The sequence below is a fragment of the Protomyctophum bolini genome (genome assembly GCF_963924005.1).
Source record: "Protomyctophum bolini genome assembly, chromosome: 1".
Lineage (NCBI taxonomy): Eukaryota > Metazoa > Chordata > Actinopteri > Myctophiformes > Myctophidae > Protomyctophum > Protomyctophum bolini.
Genome location: NC_137862.1, coordinates 43,219,616 through 43,231,752, shown reverse-complemented (window position 1 = coordinate 43,231,752; position 12,137 = coordinate 43,219,616). Strand labels below are relative to the sequence as shown.

Below are 12,137 nucleotides of genomic sequence, written 5' to 3'. Positions count from 1 at the left end.
ACGTCTATGTTTTCTAATTCATGGAATTTCTTAGATTTTTCTTTGATTTCTTTATGAAATTACTGGAAAAAAATAGAATTGAATCTTTTGCTCCAGATCCGATTCCGATAATTTGATTTTGAACATCTGCCGCTACCGATTTTTTTCCCGATCCGATATCTATATTTGCTAGAACATGTTTATGCCATATAACAATAGTACAATATCCAGTCTAATATAATGATATGGATATAACGTTTTTTGGCTCCTGATCCGATTCCGATCATTTGAAAATGACGTGATCGGCCCCGATTTCCATCATCATCATCATTTTATTTAACTCACGACCATGATCACATGCGGTATGGAGCACAAATTCATAAAAAGTATACAATAATAAGTACAATACAATACACAATTCAGAAAAGCACCCAATTTATAGATTACTTTTTGTTTTTCAGATTTTAGTAATGCAATTCATTTAAACTTAAAATTTAGATGGGTGGGTAATAAAATAAATTGGCAGGTATTTTTGCCTGAAATTCATAATGCTAGTATTCTTACATTCCAACAAAACATGGTACTCATCTCCAATTCTGGCTTCACTACATAGGTTACAAATCCTTGTAAGTATAGACAAAAGCTTGTCTATACTTACGGTTTTCACATAGAAGGTCTTTTTCTAGTTTGAACTCTTGTTTGTATTCAACATAGATGTCACATGTCATATATTGAGTTCACTTTGCCACTGCAAAAACTGATCTTTCAAACTTTTGTTCGACAGTTCGCTTCAACCAGTCAATGTTGTTACATTTCTGGGCCAACCAAATGTAAGACATACCACAGTCGTCCAATATTTTCCTCGCCTGTGCAACCCAAGGTAACACATAAACACCTGTGTTAAACAGGTTAAGCAGACCGTGACCGTCGTACATTATTCGACTCTGTATCTCTTTTTAAATCAAATGATCTACATTTACTAAGGAGGGAGTAGATGGCACGTGAGGCCTGCTTGTGCAATTATTTCTATATCAATCTTAAATGATCCATTATAATTCATAATAACTCCAAGCTATAACTCCGATCATCCGATCCGATCGGGACAACCCTATTTATATTTCATGGGACCAAAAAAAATGCCTCCGCGACCCACAAATGGGTCCAGACCCACTGTTTGGGAACCAGATCATAAAATATCTAACAGTGTTGGTTTTGAGTTTAAATATCATAATAGTTTAGTCCACTAAATCTATTTTGTCATAAATCAATCAATCAATCAATCAATCAATCAATCAATCAATCAATCAATCAATCAATCAATCAATTAATCAAACTTTATTCTACTGGATCTCTTCTCCACTTAGTCCCTCCCTGACATTTTTGTCTAGTTTTTAATTTGTTGACGAATGTGTCTGTAGCCTATATTTGGTCCCAGTTTCTCAGTCTCATCATAGTCTTCATTTAGTTTTCGTCAGTGAAAGAATGTCGACGAACATTTTTTGTGGACTAAATTAACACAAAGGAAAAAGGTCTCCACCAGGCCAGGTCAAGTTGTGGCCTCCTGATGGCGCTATAATAGGCCAATGTGAAAAGGGTGCCATTAGTTCTTACACCATTGATGGCAATTGGATGCAATTGCAAAAATCCACCTGTTTTGTTGGCGCTATAACAGGCCAATGTGAAAAGGGTGGGATATATTCTTCAGCCTAGTACGAAAGTCTGTGAAAGATTTCACGCAAATTGCACACTGCGTTCATGATTTGAGGCTTTTTGTTTCAAAAGGGCCAATCCTGAAAACTTTGAAAGCCAATGTTAGCCAATTTGGATGGAATATGAAATATCGGACAGATCCATCTTGAACACATGACTATAGACGATGACTATATCATGTGTAACGATTTGCAGGATTTTTGGACAGAATCTGGAGGGGTAATATCCAAAAATGTGTTTTTCAAAAGTCGGCCTCCTCATGGTTGCGCTATAACAGGCCGCTCTGGAAATTTCATCGTTGGCATCCACAGAGTGTGTGTGCAAAATGTGGCATCGACCGGATTAAGTGTCGTTAAACTCACTCTGCCACTCGATTTGCACTTTATGCATGCGCATACCCAGCTCAGCCCAACCTGCTGTTGTTCTTTTCCACTGACCTGTAGCCTACAGTCAGGGTATATTACTGTAGCAAGCAATGCTTAACAGTCATTTTCTCCACCTGGCCGAAAGCATGGGGAGAGAGTATGTTTTGTCCATCTGTCCGTCCGTCTGTGTGTCTGTCTGTGAACAGCTAATCTCCGGCACCGTTAATGTAAATGACCCAAGGCACTGTGTGTCATACTTTTATTTTGAAAGGGTTTTATGGTTTGAGTTCAGTGTGTGGCCTAGAGCCTGGTAATTTTCCACTGGGGGTTGCATTGATTAGGTATTGCACTCACCTGGCTGCTCAGGATCAGATCAAGGAAATGTTTGAGGAAGCAGCAGCAACAGTTTCATATCTTAGCACCCAGCTAGAACGGGAACAAGGTATTGTGTTTGTGTTTTATTTTCTGTGCAATTACTTTGGAGATGTTTATATTAAGAGAGAAGGTGTCATGTAAACATTGTGATTATTTATAATTTATGTTTGTATGTTGTAAGAGCTCATTTTTTCTTGTTTATTTTCCTATAGTTCTTACGGTGTCTGTCCAAAAAAGGTGTTTCAACAATGAAAATTGAAACCTTCTGGAAACATCAGTACGCTTCACCATTCTCTGGCTTGGGTTAGCTACAGTTAACATCCTCTAATGCAATCAGATAGGACTTTTCTGTTTGGATGTATGGGGCTGTCAATCAGATAGGACTTGTCTGTTTGGATGTATGGGGCTGTCAATCAGATAGGACTTTTCTGTTTGGATGTATGGGGCTGTCAATCAGATAGGACTTGTCTGTTTGGATGTATGGGGCTGTCAATCAGATAGGACTTTTCTGTTTGGATGTATGGGGCTGTCAATCAGATAGGACTTTTCTGTTTGGATGTATGGGGCTGTCAATCAGATAAGACTTTTCTGTTTGGATGTATGGGGCTGTCAATCAGATAGGACTTTTCTGTTTGGATGTATGGGGCTGTCAATCAGATAGGACTTTTCTGTTTGGAACTTTGGATGTATGGGTCAAGGCCAGAAATGAATGTTTTGCCACTCAGTAGGCGTTCCCGCATAACTTCCGGGTTTGATGATGATGTCACGCGCATACCCTCTATAAGTGGAACGAACAACACAGCTTTGATTTCCACACTTTGCTTTTTGATAATCTCCTCCGATTTGTTTTGGGAAATCTGCACACACACCACCTATTCTTCCAAAGCACTTCCAATGTATTTGCATGGGTCTGTCTGTGAGCCTGTGTTTTGCATCTCTCTCTCTCTCTCCCCCCTTTCTCTCTCTCTCTCTGTGTCTCGCTCGCCCGCCCACACACACACACACACACACACACACACACACACACACACACACACACACACACACACACACACACACACACACACACACACACACACACACACACACACACACACACACACACACACCTCTCGATCTCTTGCATTTCTCTCGCTCTCTGTGTCAACTCTCTCTCTCTCTCTCTCTCTCTCTCTCTCTCTCTCTCTCTCTCTCTCTCTGTCTCATTAGGAAGTGTTAAAGTTGCTGAAGTGCGAAACGAGCCCTCGTTGTCCTAATTAAACTTTGACATGAAGAGTGACAAGACGCAGCGAAGGGGAAACAATAGGCGGACTGTGTGTGTTGAGTATAGCATGGAGTCTGGACGGACGGAGGGAGCTTTGTTCCTGCAGGACAAAAGAGCTTGTTTGCATGTGTTCAGCTTCATTCAGCCTCAGCAGGCCCAGGTGCAGAGAGTGTTAGAGAGGCAGGGGCTGAAATCCCGTAAGAGGGCACTTTTGGAGAACAATAACAGATCTACAAGCTTTCAACGCGTCGCGCTGTGACCCGTTGAGAGCTTGTAGATCTGCTATTTTCGGGCGCAACCCTGCACTCTGTATCTACTGGAGAAGGCAGTGCAACGACATGGATTTCGAAACAAATTAGTTCAACGCAAAATGCTGCGTTCAAAGTTCAGGGGACTTTGGGGGGAAAAAAGCAATTCTTCTGAATGCTGCCTTCCGGCTTCCGGTATATGGCATGGAAAGCAGAGGGAGAGCATTTAGCTTTTCTTTCACCATGTAGTAAATGCTGCGTTCGTGGTCTGGAGAGGGCGGTTGTTTTTACAGACGGGTAAAAGGGCAGGGGGCTGAAGCCCCCTTCGATGTCTATGTGTGCACGTGCCTGGCCTCAGCAGGCCCAGGTGCAAAAAAGAAAGAAAAAAAACGCAAAGTTCGCGAGGAATCACAACTCATCACACCTTTCCACGGTTGACGAGCGGCCCGCACGTCGCTCCCCATCTGCCCTCCGCGCGCAGATCAAAGCTTCCATGTTTGGATGTAAATATTGTGGCCGAATTCTCTCTCATTACTTTCAGTGTTCCGACTGTCCGGACCCAAGGACACAGCCAATAACTCAGGTGTGAAATGTTTTAGCCTACAGCCTACTTTTGACTTCACACACACACACACACACACACACACACACGCTCGCGCCCCCCCCAGCATAAGCACAGACACACATAGACACATATAGGCTAAACATAAACACACACACCCTGTTGGGATGTTAATTGCGACCGTATAGTTCCAAGATTACTATATGAAAACCTGTAAAAACCTGTCAGTCCGTCCGTCGTTCAGTCCGTCACGCCACCATATATGGCCGTCAGTCCGTCACGCCTTGTGACACGCTCCATATATGGCCGTCTCCATATATGAAGATCACCATTTAAACTCTAGACGGGCCCCAAAGTTATTAGTGCAGCCGGGCGTGGCAGCCGGCGACAACTAGAGTTCTCAACAGGCCCGAAAATGAAGGCCCGGCCCTACCTGGGCCCTCATCAAACCCTGTACACTAAGGCCCGGCCCTACCTGGGCCCTCATCAAACCCTGTACACTAAGGCCTGGCCCTACCTGGGCCCTCATCAAACCCTGTACACTAAGGCCCGGCCCTACCTGGGCCCTCATCAAACCCTGTACACTCAAGACACTGCCCCCAGTGCCACCTTTAGATCTCCATGGAGCGGAGCTGACCTGTTCTGACCTTCCATATGTTGATCTGACCTTATCAAACCCTGTACGCTCCATATATCGCCAGTACAGAAAGAATTCCATATGTTGATCTGACCCCCCATGGCAAAGCGCCAGCGCTCGCCCAGCAGTCTGCTGTCACCCAGGCGGATGCGTGCACGTGACCTCGCCCTTTAGGCAGAGGTCGCTCCTCGCCCTCAGGGTGTACTGGTTGTCTATAGTAGGCCTACAGAACAGAACCTGTCATATAGTATGTGGTTGCATTGACTGTTTTGATTGATTTATTGATTTATTGATTGATTGATTGATTGATTGATTGATTGATTGATTGATTGATTGATTGATTGATTGAATGAATACTGTATTGATTTTCATGGACAGGATCTCGAGGCGAAGTCGTGGCGGAGAGGCTCGATAAGCTACGGGTTGCATCACTGCTTTTTGCAGATGTGGTCCCGGTGGCACCATTGGTCCAAGACCTTCAGCTCTCACTGGACCGGTCCGCAGCCGAGTGTACGGCGACTGGGATGAGGATCAACGTCTCCAAATCTTGGACCATGGTTCTCAGCAGGAAACCGGTGGACTGTGCAGTCCGGGTAGGAAATGAGCCATTGCCCCAGGTGAAGGAGTTCAAGTATCTCGGGGTCTTCACGGGGTTCACGAGTGAGGGGAGGACGGAGAAGGAGATCAGCCGGAGAATCAGAGCGGCAGGGGCGGTATTGCAATCGCTGTACCGCATTTTATGTGACGAAAAGAGAGCTGAGCCAGAAGGCTCAGGATCCCCCAGAATGAAGTCACTAATGTTCCTCTGCATGAGAGGGAAGTCTGGAGCTTTCTGGTGGAGCTGTTCCCCCCGCGACCCGACTACGGATAAGCGGTTGAAGATGGATGGATGCAGAAAAAGGCACAGGAAAGGAAAGCCGACAATAGTGGCTACATTTAGGATATGGTAAAACACACGCACGCACACACACACACACACACACACACACACACACAACAGACTGTATCGACAATTGGACATTGTGTGTAACCTTTTATGGCTTTAAGTGATTTGCGACATATTTGCATATATGTAATCCTCCAGGCGTAGTGTGCTGTGTGATGATGGGGCGGAGTTGAGCTGGGCTGCTATCCTCAACTGATCTGAGGGAGGAGGAACCCACTCCTCCACATTCTTATAAAACCCACTGGCTGAGCTAACATTGTTCAGTAGACCGATCGCTAACACACGCTCACACACACGCACGCACGCACAGGCACGCACGCACACATACGCACGTGCACATACGCGCGCACACACACACACACACACGCACACACACACACACACACACGCACACATACACACGCACACATGCATGCCTGCATGCACACACACTCACCCACACGTACACACACACTGCTGGACTGTAATTTCTAATGGCCCAAATAAACGGAGCTATGGAGAACGGGCTGAGCGGAGCAGCAGGGACGGGCGTGAGCCTCGGTCCGCCGGTGTTACCCCAACCTGTCAGAATCCAGGAGATCCTCAACACCAAGGTAACCTTATTACATTATATTCATAACACCAAGGTAGCCTTATTACAGTATTATATTCATAAGTAAACCTTATTCAATTATTATATTTCAAAGTTGGTGCTGTGACTTTAGATATTGTCAATTACTTGCATGAGAGGGGGAGAGGTGGTGGAGTTAGCTGCTTTAGCAGACAGTTTGAGGGTCCAATGGAGTTAATAGTTTTTATCCAATGCGTTTTTTCAATATTTTCGAAACAACACACAGACATAAAGGCTGTTCAATAGCACTGATTTATGGAATAAAATCAAAAACCTTAAAAAATTTGTTATGAGGTTTCCTCCGGACCTTATTCATAACACCAAGGTAAACTATTAGAATTTGGATTAAATTATTATAATTGTGGAAAAAAATTGCTAAGCATTTGTTTTATAATTACAGTGCAACTGTTTGGTATAGGCTATACATCATGTCTCACATTTATGTAGCTTAAATACTGTCAAAAGTCATTCTTAGGCATGTCTTCACTTGGGAAAATGATGTAATGATTGATTGATTGATTGATTGATTGATTGATTGATTGATTGAATACTTTATTAACAGTTTGCAGGGAAACAAATCACAGTAAAGTACAGTTCAATACAAGGTCTGCTAATAAGAGGAATTATAACCCAAGAAAGCACTATAGCTTGTTTCCATTGGGGTCCCTCATACTCAATTAATCAACTACCTACAATTACAACTATTATAAATGATCTTAATCTATTAGAACAATATAATTAATCATACTTATTTACAGCCTGTAAATAAGATAAGAGAAACCCAACGACTGCGCTGTTTGTCAAACAAGCTTTTAAATGATCTGAAAACGTTTACTTGTACTTTTTGTGGTAAAAGCTCTCAAACTTTTTTCTGTCCTGCCTTAAAAAAGTATATATATATATATATATATATATATATATATATATATATAGATATAGATAATTATATATATATATTTTTTGTAATATTATATTGTCAGTATAAAACACATGACTCCCTGGCTCTCCTGCAGATATTCATCAACAACGAGTGGCACACCTCCATCAAAGGAAAGACCTTTCCGACGTTTAATCCAGCGACCGGTGCCAAAATCTGTGATGTTCAGGAGGCGGACAAAGTAAGGTTACAAATGATACGGCCATACAGAGGTTGATTTATTTACCTGTTTAGAATGCATGGAATAAAGCCAAATAAAATCTCCACGACTGAAATCAGATTTAATATTTTTTTGTCAGGCCCGAATTCTGTGATTTTGTGAAACAGCATGAAAAGTTTCCCTAAACAATGAACTAATATTATGTACGGCTGCAATGTTTATAGATGCGTCGCTTGTAGAAAATTACCGATTGCCATTTAAATTAGTTATCAGTGATGGAAAAATGACTCACAATTTAAGTAAAAGTATCAAAACTGTATAAATTCACTCCTGTTACAAGTGAAATCCGGCATTCAAAATGTACTTGAATAAAAGTACAAAAGTGTTGGCACGTACTTAAAGTACAAAAAGTAAAATTGTCATTTTACAGAATATTCAGTTTGATGTTTTCAAATGTTTGATACAAGTGACACATTGTGAGCTTGTAGATCGACTATTTTCAAATGGCCGAAATGTGTATATATATAGGGCTGAAGTCAAAGTGGTTAATGTATGTTTTGTAATAATAATCAAAAACTAGTAACAACTGAATGAATATATTTAAGTAAAAGTACAATATTTGGATCAACCAAATAAAATACCAATAAAGTAAATGTACTACGTCTACACCCCCCCACCCACCCCCACCAGGCGGACATCGACAAGGCGGTGTCGGCAGCGCGGGCGGCCGCTCAGCGAGGCTCTCCCTGGCGCAGGATGGACGCGTCCAGCCGCGGCAGAATGCTGACCAGATTGGCCGACCTGGTGGAGAGGGACCGCACCATGCTGGCGGTATGTATACAGTATAGTATGACGGCTGTCATGTGAATGCATGTACTGACGGAACGTGTGTGTGTGTGTGTGTGTGTGTGTGTGTGTGTGTGTGTGTGTGTGTGTGTGTGTGTGTGTGTGTGTGTGTGTGTGTGTGTGTGTGTGTGTGTGTGTGTGTGTGTGTGTGTGTGTGTTGTGTTAGAGACTGGGGACTGTATTGAGAGGCTCACGCGCCGCAATTAAGTGAAGAGACATACTATGTGACGATAATACCAGACAGAATCTATGTCGGTGTGAGCCGAAGCCAAATAAATACAACCTCTGTAGTGAAAGTGCATTGTCAAGAGCTGTTCATTACATCGGTCATAAACTGTACAACGATGTTGATTTTGTCGACTAATACTATGTCGACTACCTTTTTTCACTGACGAAAACTAAAATGAAAACGAAGCCATGATGACTAAAACTGAGACAGAATATATATCGACAATTTCGTCAGCAAATAAAAACAAGACTAAAATGTTACAAAGGGACTAATGGATAAGAGATCCAGTCATTTTACACTTGGTTGAATGCTGAAAATAGTAATATTTTAAGTGTATTATAAGTGTAACATTGTTTTTAAATATTCAAGTTTGGGGCGCTCGCTCCTCTAATGCATGGCGTTTGAAGATTCCGTGACGTCATATGGTGGCCAAGGCTATGGATTTTATATTTGTTTAGGGCAGCAGTTATAGTAAACAAACATTGACGACGTGAGATTGTGGATGATATAAATACAGTAGTCCGGCAGCCGACAGGTTTCTTTTGTTTAAAGTGGGAAATTTGGCCTAAAATTGGCCTAAAATATTATCTACTGTATACATTCATGAATCCACTTGCTGACCGGCTGTCACTATATTGGGCAGTACATTTCCAACATGCATCGCTCCAAAGTAGGCCGACGGGCACAGGTCTAGTTCTAATGAAGTGACGATTTTGATTGGTGACATACAGTATAGGCCTATGTTCTACCTCTCTAGACTGCATGAACACAGGAAAACCCTTAAATCTTTCTATCTTTCTACCTCTCTAGACTCTGGAGACCATGGACACAGGAAAACCCTTCTTACAGTCGTTCTTCATCGACCTGGACGGCAGCATCAAGACGCTGCGCTACTACGCTGGCTGGGCCGACAAGATCCATGGCAAGAGTCTCCCTGTGGGTGAGTGGGTGTTACTATTAAACTACTGATAAGAGTCTCCCTGTGGGTGAGTGGGTGTTACTATTAAACTACTGATAAGAGTCTCCCTGTGGGTGAGTGGATGTTACTAAACTACTGATAAGAGTCTCCCTGTGGGTGAGTGGGTGTTACTATTAAACTACTGATAAGAGTCTCCCTGTGGGTGAGTGAATGTTACTAAACTACTGATAAGAGTCTCCCTGTGGGTGAGTGGATGTTACTAAACTACTGATAAGAGTCTCCCTGTGGGTGAGTGGGTGTTACTATTAAACCACTGATAAGAGTCTCCCTGTGGGTGAGTGGGTGTTACTAAACTACTGATAAGAGTCTCCCTGTGGGTGAGTGGATGTTACTATTGAACTACTGATAAGAGTCTCCCTGTGGGTGAGTGGGTGTTACTAAACTACTGATAAGAGTCTCCCTGTGGGTGAGTGGGTGTTAATATTAAACTACTGATAATCATATTTAATTTCAGTCACCTGGAATGTTTTGGTGTTAGTCTAGTTTTAGTCGACTAAGTGTCATGCAATTTTAGTAGACTAAATCTACAGTTGATTTAGTCGGCTAGAATGTATTTTGGCGTCGTATTGCTGATTTTAAACTTGCTGAAAATAGCCAATCTACAAGCTCACAGCTTGTGACCTTGTACATCGGCTATTTTCAGCATGCAACCAAGTGTAAAATAACTGATACTGAATCTCTTCTCCACTAGTCTAATAATTAATTGCATTTTTATAGCACTTTTCCAAGTTCTCAAAGCGCTTTACAATGGTTCATTCATTCATACATTGGGAGGTGAAGCAGCGAACAGTCGACGCCAGCGTCCTCACTTCCCACATCAATGGTGGCAAGCTTATACCAACCCACTCATTGGATGCAATGTAGGGTTCAGTGTCTTGCCCAAGGACACTTCGACATGTGGACAGGAGGAGCCGGGATTCAAACCGCCGACCCAGGGATCATTGGACGACCTGCTCTAACTCCTGAGCCACAGCCGCCCAGTTAGTCTAGTCTAGTTTTTATTTGTTGACGAAATTGTCAATATATTTAGTCTTAGTTTTAGTCATCATAGCTTAGTTTTAGTTTAGTTTCCATTTAGTTTTCGTCAGTGAAAAAAGATAGTCGATGAACATTTTTCGCCATAGTATTAGTCAACTAAATCAACACTGCACCGGAGTCACTGTTGCTCACGCTTTATCGTGTGTTCACAAAGAAAGGCCTGTGTTCCCCTCCCTATAGTACCGTGTGACATGCACGACCATTCCTAATGGACGTCTCCCCCCGTCCTCCCGCATGTCCTCCCTGTCCCGTCCCCCCCCCGTCCCCCTGTCCCCCCCTGCCCCCCCTGTCACTTTTATTAGCCCACTCATTCAGTAGCGCCGCTGCAAGGAAGCAGGTTAATTAGAGCCGTCAGTGGGTGGCATCTCTTCCAGCCTCTTAACGCATTAAGACCCGAGTCCACGTTTTACAAAATGTCTTCCTAAACCTGACAGTTCTTCTGAAGAGACGTTTCGTTTCTATGTCAGTCATTCTCAAACCTTTTCACGTCAAGGACGCCCCAGAATCTTATGTACAGTATACAGTATACAGTAAAAATGTTCGCTCTGAAAGAATATATATTCAAAGGTTTGCACTTCTTTTTCTCCACTCGCCGACGAGCTTGTAGATCCGCTTTTTTTCACCAGATGAAGTTTAAATAATGGTTTAAAGTTTAAATAATGGTTTAAAGTTTAAATAATGGTTTAAAGTGGTTTAAAGCTATGAGGTGACACAGACACGTCCTCAGGTCTCAATGGGTTAACACAACGCACCGTCCACCCCCCACCCCCGTCATTCGGTCCCGTCCCGCGTCGCCACTAGCAGGACGAGGGACAGACAAAACACGCATCCCCTTCTTTTCCTCTCGATTAGATTCCAATAGAGCGGCAACGAGAGACGAAAGGCGAGCCGAGGACAAAGGAAGAGGAAGAGGCTGAGATGGTAATCAGTGAGGTGGGACCGTCTGTGGGGATTATCGGCCACCATCAGACACTCCGCATCAGTGCCCGTTGAGCGGCTCCCAGGCCCGTGCCACTATCTGTCAGGACAGGAGGAGAGCCACAAGGCAGACGCTTAATCCCCTAAAGCTTTTATACGTCTGCTGCGCTATAGTGACATTCTTTTTCCTTTTCCTTGTCTTGTGTTCACATCGCATGAGGTGATTGAAGAGTCGCGTCGAGGAGGATACAGGATACTCGGGCTTATAACTCAATCTGAGGGTGTGTGTGTGTGTGTGTGTGTGTGTGTGTGTGTGTGTGTGTGTGTGTGTGTG

General features: G+C 43.1%; 1 protein-coding gene across 1 annotated transcript in view; it reads left to right on the top strand.

Annotated features, from left to right (window-relative positions):
- The first annotated feature begins 6,362 nt into the window (after positions 1-6,362).
- aldh1a3 (aldehyde dehydrogenase 1 family, member A3) overlaps positions 6,363-12,137 on the top strand; it is a 20,422-nt gene continuing 14,647 nt past the window's right edge. Inside the window, exons 1-4 of the mRNA XM_080760908.1 lie at positions 6,363-6,679; positions 7,710-7,814; positions 8,484-8,624; positions 9,679-9,808. Of these exons, the coding sequence (XP_080617034.1) occupies positions 6,560-6,679; positions 7,710-7,814; positions 8,484-8,624; positions 9,679-9,808 (496 nt within the window). The 5' untranslated portion in view covers positions 6,363-6,559. The remainder of the gene's footprint in view (positions 6,680-7,709; positions 7,815-8,483; positions 8,625-9,678; positions 9,809-12,137) is intronic.